We start from the raw sequence: 23,214 nt of genomic DNA, 5'->3' as shown, positions 1-23,214 counted from the left end.
TCTCTCTCTCTCTCTCTCTCTCTCTCTCTCTCTCTCTCTCCTCTCTCTCCTCTCTCTCTCCTTTGTGATATTATCACAATGTCCAAGTGGACAAGAATCTCATCCTAAATGTCCACCTAGATGGGCCCCCTTGTCCTTTGGTTCAAGTCTGCCTTCTGCAATGACAATCCCCTACCTAGCCTGAGACATGAGAGCAAGTGTGGACGCTCTACCAAAGTCAACCACTAGGTTCTCCATCACGGTGGCAGACCAGGGATTTGGCCCTGGTGTTTTTAACATTGCTTGAGTTGGAAATCAACACTTAAAAACCATCAGATGCCATGAAAATATCTGAATCCATCTTCTCTTGAAAAATCACTGGACCTGGGGTCCTGGCTTTTTGGATGTTCCCTGTGTGGACAGTCTCTTTCCACGGGACCTGAGGTCCTTCCTGGCTTTAAGGACATTTCCTGTGAGACAGTCTTCCCCATTAGGTGATCCTAGTTCCCATCATTCCACCTTCCCTCCTGTGCCTGGCTCCACCCAGTGGTCACTCCAATACAGGCTGATTCTTGGGACCCCTCTCCTTCATCTTGCCACTAAGCAGCAGGTATATTTTGGGATTGAGGGGGAAAAGTATCACAACTTGCCCAGAAATGACCGTGATATATAAGCCTCATGCCTGGCCATTCAGCCAGCTAATTAAAAGTGGATGGTTTTTATTTTTCACACTTAAGAGTCAATCAGTTGGAGTCTACACAACACATATTACTTTGCCCATTGGGACATCTGTGGTAGCAGGTGGAGATGGAGGGGAGAAGAGGTAGTTATCAGTAGTATTTTCTGAAATGAAGTATTACTCAATTTAAATAGCAGCTCTTTTTTAAAAAAAAGATTTATTTATTTGTTTGTTTGTTTATTTAATGTATATGAGTACACACCAGACACACCAGAATAGGGCCATCAGATCCCATCACAGATGGCTGTGAGCCACCACATGGTTGCTGGGAAATAGACTCAGGACCTCAGGAAGAGCAGTTAGCGCTCTCAACTGCTGAGCCATCTCTCCAGCCCCAATAGCGCACCTCTTATAAATGGTTTCAGTAATATGTGCACATCCTAAAAGTGAAGACAATATTGTATGAGATGCCCCACCCTTTCTCTCCCCTTCTCTCCTCTTTCCTTTACTGAATTCATAGTTATCAACAGCACACAATGTATATTGGGCACCTTTAATGACTTGGGGTACACAAAGACAACTGGAAGGCAGCTCTGTACCCTGGCATTACACAGGACAATGAAGAGAGAGAGTCAGAGGAGGGATAGGCGGGGAGGGATCTTTTGGAAAAGGGCCAGCATGTGACCTCTACCTGATGCATTTACAGGAACCTCTGTAGGCCAGGTCCCGGTGAGGCAGGGTTTTGAAGAATGTGTAGGAGCCTTCTAGGTAGAAGGTGGCAAGGGCGTGATTCAAAGTAGAATAGAACAAATGACAGGGAGCCATAAAGGTGTTGGTATGAGCTGGGCAGGTGGATAAGGACTCTCAGGGCCAGCATTGGCTCAATGGTTAGTTTCAGCCAAAGGGTTGGCCCTGATCTTGATGAAGCTCATGGATGCAGTTAAGGACAAAAGGCTGGAAGGCAGGGGTCTCCATGTCCTGTTAAGAATGGAGGCGGCCACTACCTTTGTTTTCTTCCTTAATTCTTTTGAACCCTGTGATTAGAAGTAGATATTGCTGATATGGGAAAATCAGAACCACGCCTCGCACCTCTTCATCTTTGCCCCTCATACATGAGTCTCCAGAGTCACGTCATATTCCATGGACATTTGCACGGCGTCCAATTTCAGTGGAATGAAAGGGCCCCGCTTTCCATATGATCGCTTTCTTGATAATAAAACTGTGCTTTTAAAAAAAAAAAAAAAAAGGCCAGGCGCATAGTAGCTGGCATCGAGTGACAAGGACTCACCTCTAATTGTGTTCTCCTTTTCCTCGCCCATCTCACGTGGCATGAACCTCACCTGGACATTCTGAACAGGAGGAAGACACAGGAAACCTACTTCGGACCAAGACTCTAGGAAGTCAGCTGTGTTCACGTATGATACGAACTTAATGAATTCTGATGAAAACTGTGAATGGCTTTTTTAAAGAAAATGAGTCTTTTTAGCTTTGGGTCAACATAAAGACCTCCTCTCCAAACCTGGTGTCACACACAGTGGAGTAGGTGGTGGCCCAAGTGTGTGCACCCCCGAGATGCCCCAGAATTCTGCTCTCTTTATAAGGACCCACTGCCTTCAGTCACCAGAACCACCAGAGACCCCAGACCTGTGGGCCTCCCCTCCTAGGTGTTCCTATAGCCTGTGCACCCACAGATTCACCCCCTCAGTTACCTATGGCAGTAGGACCATAAAGCATCTCTATTTACTTTTTTTTGCTTCTTCCCTAACTTGATTATGAATTCATTATTTTATAAACTGTTCACTGTCAACCCTAGCTACCCAGGGGTGCTTTGAGAAGCTATGTGACTGGGTCAGGCGACAGCTTGAAGGAAGGAGTCTGAGCGGAGACTGCCAGAACCTCCAGTAGGAATCCTGTGCCAAACCATAGCGCAGTGCCTCTGCCAGGATATCAGCCCCGGCCCAATCAAGTGCAAAATGTCACCACTGGCTTCTTCACATCCCTTTATGGTCATGTCCACCTCCCTCTTCCCCCGGCAGCCCTTACTCCATCCATGTTGGCCCACAACTCAGGGGATCTGGCTTCCTCTTCTGGCTTCCATGAACACCAAACGTGCACATGGTATATTGACATACATGCAGCCAAACCCCCTTTGCATAAATAAAAATGAAGTAATAATAATAATAATAATAATAATAATAATAGAACATGGTGATAGTTGGGGTTCACAGTCAATTGAGGAACAAAAACAAACACGCTCACAGAAAATTCCTTAGAAATGGTTTTCTTTTGCTTCTTTTCTTTTACAGTCGGCCTGAAAGCATGGCCTCCGAGGACAGTTTGGAGTACTTCTTAGAGGACGAGATAGTGGAGTTTGATCTGGTAAGCAGACTGTTTCTTGATTCTGGCTGTATGTGGTGCGCACGTTCATTCATTTCTTCTGCAGTATCCTATTCCAAACATATCACACATTTTCCAGAAGGAAATGTGATTTGATACTCTTCGTAAATCCTGTCAATTACCAATACTTGTCATCAAGTCATCTATAAAAAGCAAACATATAAGAAGATAATATGTCAGCCCTTTTAAGGGCCAGGCAGGAGAACCACAGATTTCAGGCCAAGAAGCTAGGTATGCAAAACAGGCCTGTAATCCTAGCTTTTGGGAGGCAGAGGCAGGAGGCCATCTTCAGATATTTAGCAAGTGGGAGGTCAGCCTAGCCTACAAAGAGACTCCCGACTCAAGAATACGAAACCAAATCAGAAACAGCAACAGCAAAACAAAACAAAACAAAACTCAAGGCCAGCTTGAGCTACTTAATGAGTTCTAAACCAGCCTGAGGTACCTAGTGAGCCCTGGTCTCAAAACAAAAACAAAAGCAAAACAACAAAACAGAACATAAAAGGAAAGGAAAGGACTTGGAGAAGATACATACCCTACAACTGGTCTGTCAAAATTGTCGGTCTTAGATTGCTTAGTGTGTGTGTGTGTGTGTGTGTGTGTGTGTGTGTGTGTGTGTGTGCTTGCACGTATGTGAACGCGTGTGTGCCTGTACGTGCCGAGGGCAGAATTGACACTGGGTGTATCCCATCATTGCATTCCACTTTATTTCCAGAAACAAGGCTCTCCTCCTCGCTGAGTCTGGAGCTCACAGATTTGGGCTACCTAACCAGCTTGTCCAGGGAATCTCCTATCTCTATGGTTACTGGGGTGATGAGGGGCGGAGGGTGTGGGGGGTCAGCCGCCACACTCACCCAGCCTGCCCCTGTGTCCTTCACACTCTGATCCTCAGCCTTGCCCAGGAAGTACTTTAGCCACTGAGCCAGCCCAGGATTTATTGTCACTTTACCGGGTAGCAGAACCACAATTATTGCTCCTGCAAAGCACCCCGTGACAGCGGATTGTGGTTTCCCCATCTAAATGCAATCACAGAGGCTTGGAAGTGATTTTAAAGTCAAAAAAAACCCCCCACCAAACGCCACCCATTATTACACGGGACGTAGCCTACCCAGGTCATCGTGCTTTTAAACCTGTGCTCAAACGCATGATTGTCCAGCTTAACATTTCTGGTGTGCGGGGCAGCACTGGTGACCACGCACACCCTGCTAGATAGCAGATTCTACATCTTCATCTTGCAAACCTGAAGCACTGTGCCCATTTAATATCCCTCCTCCAGCCTCCAGCCTCCAGCCCCTGGCAACCATCTATCTACTTTCTGGTTCTAAGAAGACTAGCTATTTAAATATGTATTTAAATTTCTAAATAAGCATCTTGTGCACTGTTGGGCTTTCTTTGTGTGCATGAGACTGGGCTCATTCACTTACTGTAATAGTCCTCAAAGCTCACTTAAATTACAGCGTAATGGGGCTGGGAAGCAAGCAAATAGGTACACTGCTTGTGTGGTGATTTGAATAGGGATGACCCCATAGAACTCATGTGTATGAATGCTTGGCCCATAAGAAGTGACACTATTAGGAGGCGTGGCCTTGTTGGAGTGGGAGTGGTCTTGCTAGAGGAAGTGTATTAATGTAGGTGAGCTTTGAGGTCTTCTTTTTTTTTATTGTATGAGTGCTCTGCCTGCCTGAAGAGGACATCAGATCCCCCTATAGATGGTTGTGAGCCACCATGTGGTTGCTGGGAATTGAACTCATGACCTCTGGAAGAGCAGCCAGTGCTCTTAAACACCGAGTCATCTCACCAACCCTGGGCTTTGAGGTCTTATAAGCTGGCCAATGTGCCTCAGTCTCTTCCTGCTGGCTGTGGATCAAGATGTAGAACTCTCTGCTCCTTCTCCAGCCCCAGGTCTGCCTGCACGCTGCCATGCTTCCTGCCACGATGATAATGGACTGAACCTCAGGAACTGTAATCCAGCCCCAATTAAATGTTTGCCCTATAAGAGTTGCCCTGATCATGGTGTCTCTTTACAGCAATAAAACCCTAAGTAAGACACCTTGCAAGTATGAAGACCTGATTTCCAGTCCCAGAACCCATTAAAAAAAAAAAAAGTCAAGCATGGTGCTGCAATGCTTATAATCTTAACACCCAGGAAGCAGAGACAAGCAGATTGCTGGCCAATCAGCCTGTCTGTCCTACTGGGAGAGTGTCAGGCCTGCCAAAGATTCTGTCAGAGAGAGAGAGAGAGAGAGAGAAAGAGAGAGAGAGAGAGAGAGAAACACGGATGGGCAGTGTCTGAGAAACCACACCTGAGGTTCTCCTACAGCCCCCAACACTGTAGCATGTGCACACATATCTGCACACACATGTGCTGTAGAAGAAGCATCTCTTTGAATAATATTCCATATTGTGTATGTGTACTGCATTTCCTTTATTTGCCTATCTATGAATATTTCTGTTGCATCTATGTCATGGCTGCTATAAATAATAATAATGAACACATGTATTAATATATGTCATCTTGGAAAATTCTTACTTAAGGCAATACATATTCTTAAAATGCCACTACATATCAAATAATTAGCCTTGAGAAGAAATGAGCCTTCATCAGTCTCCTATTTCCCCATCTTATCTTTCCTTTCCCACCTTTCCTGCCCTCAATTTCTCTTCTAATAAAACCTTCCTCCTTTCTCCTCTCCCTCTTTTCCTCTTTAGCATCCCCCATCTTTCCCTATACCCCAAATCACCTCTTTCCATTTGCCATCTCTTCCTGGGAACAAGGTTCCTTTACAATTCTCTCAGCCTCCCTCATACTCCAAACTGTTGTTAGGATCTGGAACATTTCCAAAAACATTTGTGTTCCAAGTGTGGTCCCCAGCTAGTGCCGGGATGGTGGGGTCACCGCTACAGGCCTTGTGACATCTGCAGAGATGTAGTGTCTTTGAGGATGGGGCCTAGCAGAAGGAAGTTAGGTCACTGGGGGTATGCTCTTGAAAGGGGAGGGGACTCTTGGTGTCTTCTCTCTTTACCTATTGGGTATAGTGAAGTGGCCCCCACCATGTGATCCTGACACCGGCTTCTCTGCCACTATGCATCTCCTATAGTCCCAGGGCAAAAATATACTTATTAAAAGTCCCTCCTTAAAAGTTGACTTTCTCAAGTAGCTTGTCACATGGGCAGAGAGCTGAGTGACAGCTGTGCTGTCGAGACAAGTCACATGAGCATATTGTGAGACACTTCTCTTCGCTGTTGATTGACTAGCTGCCAGAGATTTATTTCAAGGAGCCAGAGGAGTTACTGCAGGTCTTCACGGAGCTGGAAGAGCAGAACCTCACCTTGGTCCAGTATTCCCAAGATGTGGATGAGAACCTCGAAGATGTCAACAAAAGAGAAAAATTTATACAGGATAAGATGTGAGTGGGTTCCTCCTGTTCAACAGTCACTAACCAGAGACCATATCTAACCACTGTTGATGACCCCTCTCCTGGTGTAGGCTGGGGTTTTAATTAATAACGATCCACATGACGGGTACAAAGGGAGAATTGACATGTGGATAGACTAGATTGGTTTGGGTTTAACTTTTTCCTCCTGCTTCCTCTCGCTCTCGAGGCATTTTCCTAGCTGGAAGGGTTGAAATGGTGCCCTTTGGCATCACTGGCTTCAGGACAGCCGTCACCAGGCTACCTGTCACTACATAGATTGAAGGGTCACCAAGGCAATTCCCCTGGGTGTGAATCTCAGCAAAGTGACTCTCTGTGATTTCGCAGAGCGTGATTTAATCGCTCCGTAGTGTATCAGCATAGCAGGGCTAATGCAGAGGAGACCAGAGTCACAGGCTACCTCTGCCCTGAGATTACAGTCGGAGAAGAGCTTCCGATGATAAAGAATAAAGCTTTGTAACTGTGTAGGCTTCTGTGGAACAGTTGTCTGGGTCAGAAGATGGCAACCTTTTTAAGCAATTAGGATAAACTACATTTAAACCTGGGAACCAATGAATTTGCCCAGAAGGAAAGAACCTGAAACACAGTCACACACACACACACACACACACACACACACACACACACACACACACACACAATTTTTTGAGAATCTGAAGGCAAGTTAGGCGGGCATATCCATTTTCCCCGAACCTGAGGCTACCCTGGTGATCAGCCAGATCCGAGGACACAGACTAGAGCCGCACAGCCTGGGCTCCTGATGAGCTCCATTCTGCTGCTTTCTGTCTGGAGTCTTGAGGGGGAACCACAATATCAGAGAAAGGGGACAATATCTGTTCTAATGGAAATTAACACCTGCATATAAGCTTTTATTTGCCTCCCGTGGACTTGACTGTAGGCCTGAGAGCTACCTCAGGGGGATCAAACAATTACTGACCAAGCATGAAGACGTGAGTCTGAATCCCGGAACCTGCACAAAAGCCAAACAGGGTAGTGCACACCTGTGAGCCCAGTGCCCCTAACAGGAGACAGAGACAAGAGACTGCCCAGAAGGTCACTGGTCAGACAGTCTGGCATTTGCCAAAACAGGATCCCAGGCCACTGAGACGGGTAAAGGGGCTGGCTGCCAAGGTAGTCCACACAGGCTCTAGCGCCTGCGTGAGTGCACACACACACACACACACACACACACACACACATAAACACTTTGGAAGAAGGAAGAACAGGCCTTTCTCAAACATGGTAAAAAATGGGGATTGATACCTGAGGTGGTTCTCTTGACCTGTGTGCATGCGTGGTGAGAACAGGCCCTCCTCTCCCTCCCTCTCCCTCTTCTCCTCACTTCCCCCTCTCCCTCTCTCCCACCTTCTCTTTCTTTCTCCCTTCCTCCCTCTCCCTCTTGCCCTCATTTCTCTCTCTCTCCCTCCCTCTCCCTCTTCCCATCTCTCCCCCACCCCGACCTCTCCCCCCACCTTTCTCACTCGCATGGCAAATGCACACACACACACACACACACACACACACACACGCTGGCCATGTCATCACACGCTGACCCCTTTGTGGTTGCTGGGTGCCAGGTGCTGACATGTGCCCAGCAAGAGGGCTGAGTCCCTCAACTTTGAGTTCCAGACAAGGGTCCCCTCCTTCTTTTGCAACAGAAACAGCAGCATCTCCTTCCTGCTGGAGCACAAACATATGCTCAGGATGAACTGTGAACGAGAGGAGGAGAAGGCAGCGGAGCTGGAGCTGAGGTCCAGACTCTTCAGTTTTGGAGAATTCAATTCTGATGCTCAGGTACCTTCTTGGCCTGTGGTAACTTTGTTCTGTCTCCCGGTAACCATCTGGCCTTCCTGGGTGCTGAGCACTTAACACGGGGAGACTTAGGGCAATCCATAAATTGTTGACGGGGTGTGGAAAACCAGCGGGGAATTATTTTGTCAATATGGAATAATCGATTTCCTAGAGAGCAACCATTTAGATTGACCTGGGGGTTCACGTGAAATGTTGTTCTAGTTATTTCAAATGGCCCTTCTTTGTTGCTATGTGGTGTGTGATATGGTTCACTGCCTTTATTCGTTTTCATGGCAATTCATGTGACTGCTCAATGACAGAACATGTCATGAAGCTACACACTTAATACTGGATGGAAAATCGGCCCAAGCACGGAGCCTAGAATATGTGTCAACTTCTTTGGGCCTAAATAGATTGGCTTGTTGCCCAGCACTCATGACACATCCTAACACCCTTATGTTATGGATAGGTTCGCCTTCCCTAGCTGCATGCAAAGCCCTCCACACAAGGACCATTCTAACTTCTTGTTAGTGAACTCAGTCCAGTGCTCCCTTAAGTGTCGAGGCTCAATAAATGTTTGTTGAATGAATGATCAGGTTAGTTTACAGATTCACTAGAAACCCTAACAACCACTAAGGTTTCTTGGAACAACCTCAAGTCCAAAGACGCCACGTTGGGCTAACCTCACATGTATGGCTGTGATCTTGACTTTTAGGCAGTGGTAGATATGAGGAACAGGCTGCATTAGGAAACAGATGGCCATCCTCCCCTACCTACAGACAGGCAGGGTTACTAAAAGCAAAAGCTGTGGTAGGAAGTGTGTTGATTGTAACAGTTCAGTTCTTCGTTTTTGTTTTTAATCGACCATTTCTTTTAATCAGTGATACACTTAGACCAAAACTCTGCCACCTAACCATCTCGAGTGTGCAATTCAATGGCACAAGTACCTTTACATAGCATAACTGTGGCCACAGTCTATTTCCAGAACTTTTCCACCACCATGGTAACCATTTTTTTGAACGTACAGTTTGGTGGCGTTAAATATGTTCACATTGTTTTTCAACCAATCTCTAGAATGCCTTTCATCTTGTTCAAGAACTGCATATGCATTTCACACAAGCTCCTGGTCCCTTCACTGCTCAGCATCTGCTTCTTTGTCTCTGACTTCGAGTCTTCTACATAGCTCATCTACGTGGATTTGAGCAGTATGTGTCTTTTAATGTCTAGCTTGTGTCACAAAGCATCAGGTTCTCTGGGTTCATCCACACCATGGCGTGTATCAGAATTTTGTTGAATGATATTCCATCCTATCCACCGTACTTTGTTTACTGTATTGATTGACATTCATCTGATGGACACTTGTATTGTTTCTATCCAACTCTTAAATAACTCCAAAGCTATAAAAGATAAATTATCTTTGCTATCTAACGGTACAGACACCACAACCAAACCACTTTAATCTCAGTTTTAGGGCAACTAAGGGGGCGAAAATGTCATGCTCAATACTTTAAATATTGAGTCAACCATGAGAAGGGAGAATCTAGTTTGTGAAAGGCCCAGAGAACAGAGACTTGATTCAAAAGTTCCTCAAGATTTCCATAAACCAACAATCACGAGTATAAATTTGTACAATTTGCAGGCACACTCTAGAACATGGGGTTAATAACTTATGGTCTTCCAAGAATATGAAATGTGAGATATGGAGGGAGAGACAAATGGAAACTTTAGAAGTATTTTGTTTTGAGGGTCGTCGTTGTTAGGCATGATCTCATTATCCAAAGCTGGCTTCAAACTCGCTCTGTAGCTGAGGATGACCTTGAAGTTCTCCTCCTGCACCTTCTGTCTGAGGCTGGGATTACCAGCACCACCACACCCAGTCTCACGCAGTTCTGGGCTGCCTAACGCACACGCTAGGCTAGCACTAAAGCAGTGGTTTCTCAACCTTCCTAACGCTGCGACCCTTGGATGCAATTCCTCATGGTGTGGTGATCCCCAACCATAAAGTTATTTCCATTCCTACTTCAGAACTGTAATTTTGCTGCTGTTTTGAATGGTAATGCAAAGATCAACATGTGATGACACGCGTACATCCAGACAACCCTCCAGTTTGAAACACTGCTCTGGTCCATCAGGTTCTGTTCACTGTGGACATATACCTAAGTTGTCCTGGTACCCCCAGTACCAGGATCCATCTTCCTGCCCACTGGCCCTGGTGAACTCAGCCTGCTGCCAGGGCCTCCAACTTGAGTAGCTCTGGTCTGAGCCCACCCTCTAGTGGCAGTTTAAAGGACCCATTTGCACATCTCTCTTGTCTCTAGTTGGTCTTATTCTGGAATGCTTTTTCTCTTTGCTGTCTTAGACCAGGAACTCAGTCTCATTCTCATAGTAAGCCATCTTTCATTTCTTTCTCTTAGTTCTTAATCCATTTCCACCTTGTAGTTCCCTCTCGAGCTGTTTGGTGAGGGATCTTAAAAGACAAAAAAGAAAAAAAAAAAAACCTCCATATAAAGTCTCCATCTATCCATCCCTAACTCTGTGTTCAAGTCTCTTTCCATCCAAAAGAACGTGTTCTTACCAGTTTTTCTTAAACAAGCACTAACCTCTTAAAATTCCCATGTACATTAGGGCAAGATAATTCTTTCTTCTTTCAAGGACAAATATAATGCTGCTGGCCTAGCCCATGTTGTCCCACACAATGATGGGCAATCACTGTCCCAGCCCATGAGCTAGGGTTATAGACATGAGCCACATCTTCTACTAAGATCCTAATTCCTCCTCTTCTCTTTAATATGCAGTGTGTTGCCCCGTTGGGTGGGGTACCTCCAATTTTTTTTCTCTTTTTTGTATTTGTCTGCCCTTTAGCTATCTCTAAGAAATGTGGAAGTCTATAAATAGGAAACAATGTAAGTGCTATGTGCTAAAGGGGACTTCATGGCAAGTTTATGGTTTTCTCTTGTATTATTTTATATTTCTCTAGGTTTTTTTTAAGGACTGTTCTTTTAATATAAATGAAAATAAAGTATTTAGAAAATGAGAATCTAGGAGCTTTGTGATAAACAGGATCTTTGGAACACCCGTTAAAGCGAGAGGTGGGAACAACAAGCTGCTGGAAGTCACAGACCTTGCTTGGCTTTAAGCGATGGCGGCTGTGAGGCCCTTATGGTTCCAGATGGGTCTCCCCAGTGGAGGGGAGTCACATCAGCCTTGGGTGTGTTTTTCTTGTCTTTATGGTGATTCTCATCTTCTTGAGCAGAAGCAGGTAATCCTGAGGCAGGAGCCTACATGGAAAGCGATTTACTTTGCTGAGAAATTTATTGAGTTCCTCTTGACGAATATCAGCCATCCCGTGGCGAAAATGGATCCCTTTCATCTCCCGAAATACATTATCTACCAACTCAAGAGACTGCAAAATCAAGTAAAACATCGAAGTGGCGAGGTACAGGGATTGGCGGGCTTCGGCCTAAGTTTTCTCTAGATTAGACTTACAGCAAAGGCTTCCCCATGGAGACCTCAAAAATTAGACTCCTGTTTGGTCGGCCTCAGAATCTGTTTGCTTGCACATGCATTTCTCTGAAAGAAGGCACTCGTTTATTCAGCAAACATTTATTAAGTGTGTAGTTATGTGCAAGGCACTGTTTTAGGTGTGCACAGTAGTCCCTGCCCTCTGGTTCCCTCTCAGGAAAGGAACTGGGCACATATGCAAATGCCTATCATTCAGCATTATAGGGTTTTCAACAATAAAACCGGGAGGGGCACACGTTAAGCCACTGATGGCGCAAAGTGATTTGAAATGTGTATGTGTATGTTGTCTCTGCACTTGGAACATTTAGGGAATCTGGTCAACAAAAACATTCAAGCCAAAAGATACTATCTTATAATTTTATTCATAAAACTTGTATATATATATACAAGTATATATATACTGTATATATTTGAATACAATCCAAGGTGTCACTGTAATATGATCTGACTATAAATTAAAATACAAATATTCCTTGCTACATGTTCTCAATGATTTGTCTTTTCAAGCATTTAGGGAGCCGGTGGGGTGTAACCCAGTGGTAGAACATTTGCTCACCATGCATTAGGTTCTGGGCTCTCTCCCCAGCACGAGATGATGATGATTAAAGAGCTTTCCTCTTGTAACAGTAGAATGGAACTTTGCATTTACTGACAGTGATGGAATGTTTTCTACTTTTTTTCTTGCGCTCAGGAAAAGCTAATAGACTCACTTAGTAGAAAGATCAATCAAGTGTATAGAGTCTGCATCGGAGATGCTGAGGTTGGCAGCTTGAATGCAGTTCAAAAACTGGTCAAAGTAGAGTCTCGCCTGGTGGAGCTGAGCGACCTCATTGAATCTATTCCCAGAGAACATGTGGAAGCAATCGAAAGGATTAAACAGAAGGAGCGACGGCAAAAGTACTGTGACAGTCTCCTCAGTATATTGAATGGCTTACGTGGCTGGTTTGCATAAATCCCACTCCACTGTTAGCTATCTCTATATGGCAAGCATTGCAGGATGGGGATGCAGTGGAGGAGTCGATTCAGCCCTGCCCTCCCACAGAGAATGTTCTTAGGAAATAAGTGTTATCGTTTCTACAGGCAATAGGCATTATGACCCAAAGGATCTGGGTAAATACAAGGTTTATCAGAGACAAGTGACCCAACTAGGATGGCTGTGGTGGAAGGAGGAGGGTCTTAAGTCATATGAGCATTTCTCAGAGGCTGTCATGTGAAGAACTGCACTGTGGTGAAGGGTCTGTCCTTAGATGACCACAGGTGATTCGGTCTATAAAGGAACAGCAACTCTTAGGTGACACCATGCAATGTTTAGCTGGCACTCATACCCCTCCCCCCCACTCATTTATTTCCACAGACCTTACATGACCGTTATCCCTGAAACCCCACCCCTACAGATCTCTACAAGTTAAATGAGGATCTTTTGTTTGGAAAGATTATCACTATAACATGGCTGCTACTACCACATGACATGTAGGCAAAGCTGATGAGTGATTATTTCATAGGGACGATGTACCAAACTAACAATGTAAAACCACTGAACACGTCTGAAAGATACTAGCCATTAATATGTTACATTGCTGATACATGGAGGGTATTATTTCTCTCATGTAAAAATGAAGGTGACTCAGACAGCTCTTACAGAACATTGAGCAGACTTATCTAAGCCGAGGACAACTCCATCCAAATGACCTCAGGCTTCTTACAGTACCAGGGAGTGCAATTACAATCTGTTTTCAACAGTTCCAGTTTTCAAAGGAACTTTTTCTCCAAAGTTTAGAGCAGTGGTTCTAAATCTTCCTAATAATGATCCAAGCCTTTATAGTTACTCACATTGTAGCAACCCCAACCCTAGAATTATCTTCACTGCCACTTTATAACTGTAATTTTGCTAGTTATGAATAACCTAAGTATCTGATATGATGCAGGACATCTGATGAAAAGGTCATTCAACCGTAAAGGAGTCGTGACCCACAGGTTAAGAACTGCTTTGTTTAATGGTACCTAACAAAAAGGTTCTGAACAGAAGGGTTCAGGAGACACTACCACGCTCTGAAAACACTGGCATGTAGCTACACAGGTCCATAAGAGTCACTCACTGCCTTGTTTGAACCAATGCTTACCCTAAAAGGCAGAAATGGCTTGTACTGGTCTTAAATTGAAGGCATCATGCCAAGCGGTGGTGGCGCACTACTTTAATCCCAGCACTTGGGAGGCAGAGGCAGNCAGATTTCTGAGTTTGAGGCCAGCCTGGTCTACAGAGTGAGTTCCAGGACAGCCANGGCTACACAGAGAAACCCTGTCTCGAAAAAAAAANTAAAAAAAAAAAAAAAAAAAATTGAAGACGTCATTCAAAACGATCTGAGTAGTTTGTGGCAATCCACTAAGATAATGTGCACATTACCCTTAAAGAAACTTTCAAGGCAGGTCAGGGAGGAGGCTGGGAGCTAAAGTGGCTATGGTACAGGAAGTTCTTCAGCAGGAACTGAGGGAAGAGGGATTTATCCAAAACGTTGAAATTAAATGTCTTACCATTGCTTGAATATTCAAAAGCCATCCTCATGGAAATCTTCTATTTGGATAGTTCATTTCCAGACAGTAACAATGTAGACGTTTCACTTTTTATTTATAGACCTTCTAATAACTCTCTTCACCTATGACAGGCTGCGTGAAGAGAAGATGAAAGAAAAGCAGAGACACCAGGAGGAGCGGCTAAAAGCTGCTCTGGAAAGAGCAGTGGCACAACCCAAGAAGAAGGTTTGTCTTCTACACAGTAGGTCCCTGCTCCAGTCCCACACAAGAACTGTCCTCACAGAAAGGCCACGTCCCTTCTGAGGCTCTCATGACAACACAATAGGGTACTTCCCTTATGCCCGTGCCTAGGTCACAAAAGCTTTACCTGTAACTGAACACCAGAAAGCAAAGGGAGAGACCCCTCCGTGGAAGGGACAGGTATGAACTACAGGTCTCCCGACCCTCCACGTGCAAACACTTCCAACTTCCTAGAACACTCATGTTAAAGTTTTCTCAAAATTGGCTCAAACCCTCTTGTAACCGTGTAAGAAAACCCGGGTAGAGCACTGAGAAATGCAATGTTAGCATCCAACACTGCTTTCTGGGACAACCGTATGTGAGCAACATGCTACTTTGCAACTTTCTGTACATCTCTCCACTGACCATAAAAGCTAGCTGCTGCCTCCTGTATACTATGGGCAACTTGCCAAGAATGTTGGACATTTACTAGGTTATACCAATTCCCTGTAACTGTATTTAGTTCAAACCTTTGGTTCATGTAAAAATTCAAGTAAATATTGACACACATATTGAATAGTTATGCTAAGGAGGATTATTTTTTCTCCTTTCAGTTGGGAAGACGACTTATCTACCGTTCGAAACCTCATTCTGCGAACAAACACGAGCTCCTTTTAGTCGGTGATACAAGATCAAAATCACAGGACGAAGAGTATTTTTTTAGTTGAACAGGATAAAGATACTTTCTTAGCGAATGTTTTACGTGGATGTTGGCTTTGTGTTGCAATACTGCCCTAACAAATTCCAGGGCCGCACTAGACCTTTACCTGGAAGTTTACAGGACTAGGAACAGCAACTATTTTCTGCTGCAACTATTTATTATTCACTAGTACAGTCCATGAGCTAAGCAATACTGTACTTTAGGTTGTCCCTATATGTGTCTGGATATATGTCCCCGTTGGAGACAAATATCCAAAGTCAATTTATTGACATAACATGAAGCAGGACTTACAGTAGAATGGTCTCCCTCAAAGCATGAGAATTTTAATATTTTCTAAATAAGGAAGTTTACAGCTTTGAATGTACATTTTTAAACTGTATTATTCTTAAAACAACCGGACAGGTTTAAAGCTTAAAAACGAGTAGTCTATGGTCTCAGAACAATCATGAGACTGGTTTTCTTTCACATTAAGCTCTGAAAACCTTATCAGAAAACTTTTAAGTGAACAAAATCATACATCTTCAGCTTAAATATCAATTTGTATTGTCTTATCTCCATAGTTATTTCAATTTTCATGTTTTGAAATATACATTTAGTCTATATCAATATAGAAATAATGATTTATTAATACTAAGAAAATGTCTAACTTTCTGCATGTTAAAAGTGGTTTGGAAACCTTAAACAACACAGCAGCTTTTATGAGGTCTCAGTTAAATCGGCAGTGGGATTACAAAAAAGTCCCTTGAATTAAAACTGGGAGGCTTTTAAAACTTTAGTTCTAAGAATTATCCATCCATTGTTTTAACATTTGCACTTTGCATATGTCTGCATATAAACAGTCCACAAGTCAAGTTGAAAAAAAACACCCCAAATCTTTATTGTATAGAAATACATATATATAAAAAAAAAAAATCCAAAATTCCAAGATGCTATTCTCTCATTTCCCCATCTTCCTCCTCCTCTTCAACGCCTCTGATGTAGAGGACATTATTACACCTGTAACAGAAAACACAGTCCATTGTGAGCTGCACTCAGAACCCATGTATGATTAAATCCTCACTGCTCCATCATCAGACTGGACACTGGACTCACAGCTTGCCACTTGTCCTGTTAGTCCTATACAGATGTATTAAAGGCACACCACACATTTTTACCACCATCATCACAATTCATCTCTATGACTTAGAATGAAGGTAGTTGCTGATACCAGACAGAGAGTACAACAGAAATCCTTAGCAGCTGGACTCAACTAAAATTCAAATTTAAATCCCTGTAACCCATGACACTGATACAGGTTATAGCTGGAGCCAGGAAATGTAAATCAACAGTAGGAAAACCTCAAATATAAACTGAAATCTTCCAAAATGATAAGTGATTTCAAAGGTTTCTGAAATCTAGTTGTAGAGTATTTAATGTTAAATGTTTAATAGGACTAATTTATTTCAGCAGATATTTCTGAGGTTAGTTAGAACTCCTTTCATACACACAAATAAGTCTGTTACCTTATTAGAACTTCACCCAGATGTCCAGACAATGCCCCATCTATGTATTCTTCTGTATTTGCAAGCTTTAGACAAAAAGAAAGATATTAGTATAACTGCACAGGAGGGAAGAGTGCAGCATCCCTACTCGGTGAGGACTCAGTGATGAGACCACTCTACACCAACAACTCACGCTGTATCGTAACAGTAACTCTTAAGATTAGCTTTCTATCACTCTTGTATCTTTGGACTTCATATATTAAGACATGCATGGGTATAGAACTAATGTATAATAAAGCTTGTTTCAAAGTTATTAAGCCTCCTAGATGTTATTTCTATCTGCTATCAAAGTGTCTCAAAGAAGAAAGCTTATTTGAATAAGTTATAATTCTTAAAATTTTCTGAAAATTCAAATCCAAAGAATTCAAATCCATTACCTTTTCTTAGAGTAAAACATTATGAATCATATTAACTTGTTCAAATGGGTGTACAAAAGCTATGGCTAAAATATATTAGCTAACAACCAAATTAAAAAAGTAAGATTTTTAAAATCTTATGTACTCAATGGGGATGGGGGTGTGGGGGTATAAATCAAGAATGATCTTTAGGGTTACTTTTGCGAATTCTAATTTTAAATTAAAAATCTTTAGCTATCATTCTTACAATTAAAAAAAATATCCACCAGTGCTATATGGGGTCACCAAAGGCAGAACAAGAGAAGGAAGCTGCTTTCATAAGCAGGCAGTGGGCCTAGGTAGATGTGGCTGGCATAAAGCATTTAAGACATGCAAGCTGTTTCTCTGGAGGAAAACAAAGCAACCAGGGAACATGTTGTCACTAGAACAAATGTTTGTGAGATGATTTTGTATATAATTCCTATCAGGAGGATTGTAATTGTATGTGTGTGTATATGTAGATATTTATGTTTTTGAGAAAGGGTTTCTCTGTGTAGCCCTGACTGTCCTAGAACTCACTCTGCAGACCAGGCTGGCCTTGTGCTCAGAGATTCACCTGCCTCTGCTCATAACTGCTGAGATTAATGGTACACATGGATTAATGGTGTGCATCACCACCACCCAGCATAAGTAATTATTTTTGACATTTCCCTAACACTTAAATGGCTTCTAAGTTTTATCGACACTAATGCCCCAAAGCTTAGAGCTTACTAAATTCAAAAGCCTCACTACTGCAGCAAGGCTTTCAGTGACTGCCATCCCACCTTCCACTCTGGCCTTCTGTCTGTACCTCAAACACTCAAGCACACACCCCCGTGGACAGAAGCTTTGCATCTGCTGTCCCTTCCAACAGATATGATTTTGTCCCAGATGCCAAAGGTCTCTTTGGAGGCTAGGCTGTTGAGTACTGCACACTCATAACCCTGGTTTTGCTTTGCTGCCATGCTCTGCATCATTCCTAATCATCTGTGGTCCACAACCATCCCCACCACTGGAACAAACTCAAGGATGCAGACTTTGTTTTGCTCACTGTTATATTCATGGTACCAAACAGACAACCAATACCTTTTGGCTGACTGAAGCAACTCAGAAACAGCTCACTCAGAGATACATTTTATACCTCAGGGATACTACATTAACTGCAAGATCAACTATTATTAGGTGGTTAATTTTTTTCAACAGGGTTTCATGCATTCCAGGCTGGCCTGCAACTCCCTGTGAAATGGGGATGATGTTTTAATTTCTGATCTTCCTGCCTCTAACACGGGAATAGAATCACAGGCTTTCATCACCACACCAAGTGACAGGGATAAAACAAAACTTTAATCAAACATTCTGTGGTTTTCAATGTATTCATAACATTGAATTCTCATTTCTAATTCCACAATATATTAACCACTACAGGCATACTTTCCAGACTTTTCTATAGCTTTTGTAAATAGCTTGTTTCAAGAATTTTCCAGACCAAATAAATTTCTCCGTATTCTCGTTAGCTGGATTTCTGGTTAATCCATCCACCTAAGTAACCTTTAAAATTTGGGCAGAAACTACAATTAAACACAAAAAATTAAAAACAGGCAAAATGGCACACACCTTTAATCCCACCACCTAGGAGGCAGAGGCAGTCAGATCTCTGAGTTAGGCCAGCCTGGACTACATAGCATGAAACAGGCCAGCCAGGGCTACATAATGAGACCTTGTCTTAAAAAATACAAGTAAATAAATAAATAGGTAGATGAAGGATGTGAATAACACATTTCTCCAAAGACGATAAGCACATAGTTAATACACACATGAAAAGGTGCCCAATGTTATTGGGAAAATGTTAACCAAAAGGAGATACTATTTCAGATCCAGGAGAATAATATTTATACATTAAAAAGAGGAACCTCATAGAAAACAAGTGTTAGTGCAGATGTGGAAAACTGGAACTCTTGGGTACCATCTGAAGGAATCAAAACCACACAGCTGCTATATAAAAAAATATGACAGCTACTCAAAAACAACGGGTAAACCAGTAATCCAACTCCAGTGTATATACTCCAAAGAGTTAAAAGTAGATTTGGAAAAAATGCTTGTTTGAGGCTGGAGAGTTGGCGAGATTAAGAGCACTGGCTTCCTTTCCAGAAGACCTGGGTTCAATTCCCAGCATCTGCATGGTGCCCACGGCATCCCTAACTCCAGTTCCAGGGTGGTAACAGGTGCCCTTTTCTGACTCTGGTGGGCACCAGGTACACACATAGTACACTGACATGCTTGTAGGCAAGACATCCATAAAATAAAATTAAAAACTAAAAATCAAAATGAATGAAAAGGTTGAGAACGTAACTTAGTGGCAGACTGCTAGTACAGCATGTACAAAGGTCTGGGGTTGATCTCTACAAGTTGAGAAACCAGACTGATGGGGCTGGAGAGATGGCTCAGCAGTTAAGCGTGACTGCTCTTCCAGAGACCCTGAGTTCAATTCCCAGCAACCACTCGGTGGCTCACAACCATCTGTAATGGAATCCAATTCCCTCCTCTTCTGGTGTGTCTTAAGAGAGTGACAGTGTACTCACATAAAATGATGTTTTAAAAAAACCAACCAAACCTAACAGACTGCAAAAATGCGTTATAGCTATATAACGGGATATTAGTCTGAAAAGCAGTACTTCTGATACTTTAAAATATCAATAAATCCTGAAGCTATGATCAAATCAGACAAAAGGACAAAAAGGCACCCCAAGGCATTTATGGGGGTTTGTTCAAGGGTATTGGAGCTTTGTTTCAAATAACCGAGTATCTGCATAGAACCTAATGTCCTTCGAATTTCTAGACTAATCATAACCTAGTACAGTGGAGAAAACAAAAGGACTGTGTATCTCAAACATAGATATAATTTCTCTTAAGAATTTTTGATCTGAAGTTAGCTGAATTTATAATACATTCAACTTACATGAGGTACCAAGACAAACTCAGCAAGTCCCACTCTTAAGCATGGGGCTGGATTACAGGTGGTCCAGGTAACAGAGAACTATTCAATGGGTACAGAGTCCCAGTTGTGAGTACTAATGCCACTGCATTATAGTGCTAATTGCCTATACAGACACGTCTTAGAAAAAGACAGGCTGAATCAGTTTTCTGTAATAAACTAGTTTTCCCTTCTGGTATTAGAGACCAAATGTCAGAGCTCTGTGTTCTGGTGTAAATACTCCTAAGAACATCATGGTTCAACATCCTCCCTGGTTCATACTTTAATCTTGACTCCACTTTCTGTTGGTCAATCTAACTGTGTGCGTTCCCACCAGTCCCAGTAAACCTTTGAGGAGTAAGGTGACACAGTAGAAACCCGGTTTACGGCTCCTCACCCATGCTCCTCCACTCAGCTTACCTGCATGTTCATGTAGCCATCCACGGAGACCAGGTAGCCCTTGTACTCCATGCCCCACTTAAGTTTCACCATCACCGGCTTTCCTGTCAGTCCATTGAGAAAAGGCTTGGGATTGAGGGGTAAACTCTGTATGAGAACCAAAGGCAGCGGCACTTAGTAAGCTGTGCTTAGCTCAGCCTCGACCGCCCACTCTCACCGAGACACCAGTCAAGACTTTATGACACAGGGTAAACTCCGATTCACTGTCGCTTTACAATTTGCTGGAGAGTGTCTGAGAGAAATTTAAATACCCATTTAGTCAACCTCATAGTCCACTGATGGAAACGAAAATATGAATTATGCAATTAGATGTCGAGTGACAGGTCGAAGTGGGGCAAGTGTGTAGCACAAAGGCAAGGCACTGTCCTAGGATTCTTAGGTCACTGGTTCAATCCTGAGCACTGCTGAATGGACAAAAGCCCCAAATACCTACATTATCCAAGCTCTAAAGGAATCAAAGTAAAGGTACAGGGCGGTCTCTGCAGTCATAAAAAAAACAGCTCAGTATCATCTGAGAGAGGGCCTCTTAATGCTAAATCGTTTATTCTGCAACAAGTATTCCCTTTAAATTCATAACCTCCCCCATACCCCAATCTACTCACACGCCATCCCAAAGAATCTTGGGAGGACACAGGGTCTAAATGAGTGGCTGATTTACGCTGCCTATCATTTATCATCCACAAGCCACTTATCAAGTCATGTACTATCTTGGCTTAAAAGAATGCTCCAGTGGTCTCTTAACTGCACTTGCCAGAGCCTCATACTTCCTAGGAGGCATTGAGGTCCCAGGCTTCATTTCAAAAACACTATTCTTGCAAGCAGCGGTTAATTCTTGGCAAATTCCCACTGGCCAAACCTACTTTCTACTTAGTGCTCGCGCACCTGGTGTCACCTAGATGTCCCTGTCAGCAGAGCATCACCGCTACTTGTAATTGCTTATTTCGTTATTATTGGACGGCTGCCTACCTCCCACTCCTGAGAAAACGCAGGGTCTACATTAGCACCCCATCTTCCTGGCGCCTAAGAGCAGTATTAAATGAGTGGCAGGGTAGCCGGGTTTTTCTGTACCAGAGGACCATCTGCTAAAACTGTCAACGGCAAGGAATAAATGGCGCACGGCGGAGCGTGCGAGGTAGAAAAGGAAAACTCGCTTCGGTTTACTCCTACCCTGGGAGCCCAGACTAGGCTACACCTCAGGCTCCGGGACAGACAAGGCGGGGAAAGGCGGCCTTCTGTCCTCGGGGGGAAGGGGATCCCGGGGAGGGGAAGGGCTCCCGCGCGCGCCGCCCCGCCAAGGCCTCCGACGTCGGGAGCAGGAGCGAGCGGCCAGCCGCGCGGCGCCTCGTGCGGATGAATGGGCGGCGCGGCGGGCCCCGCGAGGCCGCCCGTCCTCCAGCTCCCGCGGCGCTCATCGTCCTTACCATCGCGACCACCGGCGAGCGCTGCACCCCGCTAGCCGCCGAGCCCGCCCCTCGTGACCGGAGCGGCTGCCGCTACAGCCAGGCGACCCGCGCGGAGAGAAATGGCCGCCAAAAGGCGGCCTGACCTTTCACCTCCCGCCCGCCGCGGTGTCTCGGCTTCTGTGATTGGCCATCAAAGACGAGTCTACTGATTGGAGGGGATGGCGGTACGGTCTCCTAGCAGCCGGAGGTAAGGCGCGTGTTTGCGCCCACTGCGCAAGTTCGAAGTAGGAACGATGGAGTGACCCCCATTTCTTCGCTTCTGGACAAGGGGAGGCGAAGTGCCCTGGCGAACGGACGTGGTTTCTTTAGCTAATGAAGGTTTAGTCTGTCCTTCAGCTGAGAGAACGAGATAGGGTTCTGGAGGTCCCTGCTCGATCTTCCCATAGATCCAGCCTTTGGGGAGCACCTCTGGCACGACCCCCTTTTATGGGACTGTTCTTTATTCTAGAATGACCACTTACCGGCTTTTAAAGGAAGCTGGGGAAGCAAGACGACGTGAGTGCTAGTGAAAAGCACCCAAGTGGGTCTTTACAACAGTTGAAACCAGGTCAAGTTGAGTCTCCGATAACGTGGTGGCCTCTTGTCGTTCTGAGGTCTAAGCATTCCCAGAACCAGAGGCCAGAGGAGTCCGTTTACATGTGTTTGGAATAGGATGTGGAGAATTATTGATGCTACCACAGGTTAATCGCTCTGATAGAAAGTTATCGATCAGAATCCCGTTTAATTTCCCCATAATCTCAACATTTCAGATATCGGTTCACCTGTGATATGAAACCCGTGTAAAAGAGTATTTTTTTCTTTTCGGGAGATCTAATCCTACATGAACCTGAACGGTTTGTTTTTGTTTTGTTTTGTTTTGGTTTTTGGCATGGATTCCCCAAGTAACTCAAGATTTGAGATTGGCCTAGGCCTAAAGACTGTCGTTTATATTATTAAAGTATGCCAACATGTAGGAGGCTACGGCCCCTCCCCTGGGCTACAAAGATGGCGCCTGTTGTCTATGGAGCTTGTGGTAAACAAGTCCATATTTGGCAGTGATTTGTTCCTGCTCTTCTGGTTGGCTGAGGCCGCATGCCTGGTGAGGTGACGTGGCCTGCTGCAATTGGAGTGGATAGGAGAGTATAAAAGGGCTTGC

The 23,214-nt window shown here is 44.0% G+C and overlaps 2 protein-coding genes across 2 annotated transcripts in view; one reads left to right on the top strand and one right to left on the bottom strand.

The window, feature by feature from the left end:
* The window catches only part of Ccdc38 (coiled-coil domain containing 38), a 44,587-nt gene extending 27,476 nt beyond the window's left edge, over nt 1-17,111 (top strand). Inside the window, exons 10-17 of the mRNA XM_029542689.1 lie at nt 2,016-2,073; nt 2,965-3,037; nt 6,311-6,462; nt 8,148-8,283; nt 11,534-11,716; nt 12,494-12,699; nt 14,463-14,556; nt 15,165-17,111. Of these exons, the coding sequence (XP_029398549.1) occupies nt 2,016-2,073; nt 2,965-3,037; nt 6,311-6,462; nt 8,148-8,283; nt 11,534-11,716; nt 12,494-12,699; nt 14,463-14,556; nt 15,165-15,278 (1,016 nt within the window). The 3' untranslated portion in view covers nt 15,279-17,111. The remainder of the gene's footprint in view (nt 1-2,015; nt 2,074-2,964; nt 3,038-6,310; nt 6,463-8,147; nt 8,284-11,533; nt 11,717-12,493; nt 12,700-14,462; nt 14,557-15,164) is intronic.
* Snrpf (small nuclear ribonucleoprotein polypeptide F) lies at nt 15,786-22,172 on the bottom strand. Its single transcript, XM_021205348.1, has 4 exons — nt 22,038-22,172; nt 20,578-20,703; nt 16,774-16,838; nt 15,786-16,267 (listed from the first exon to the last, which is right to left on the bottom strand). The coding sequence occupies exons 1-4, from the start codon at nt 22,038-22,040 to the stop codon at nt 16,201-16,203; spliced, it is 261 nt and encodes an 86-aa protein (XP_021061007.1). The 5' UTR covers nt 22,041-22,172; the 3' UTR covers nt 15,786-16,200.
* Between the last annotated feature and the right edge of the window lie 1,042 nt (nt 22,173-23,214).

Source organism: Mus pahari, chromosome 9 (assembly GCF_900095145.1).
Source record: "Mus pahari chromosome 9, PAHARI_EIJ_v1.1, whole genome shotgun sequence".
In the NCBI taxonomy this organism is placed as follows: domain Eukaryota; kingdom Metazoa; phylum Chordata; class Mammalia; order Rodentia; family Muridae; genus Mus; species Mus pahari.
The sequence above is the reverse complement of the archived record's forward strand: the minus strand, read 5'-3'. Positions and strand labels throughout refer to the sequence as shown.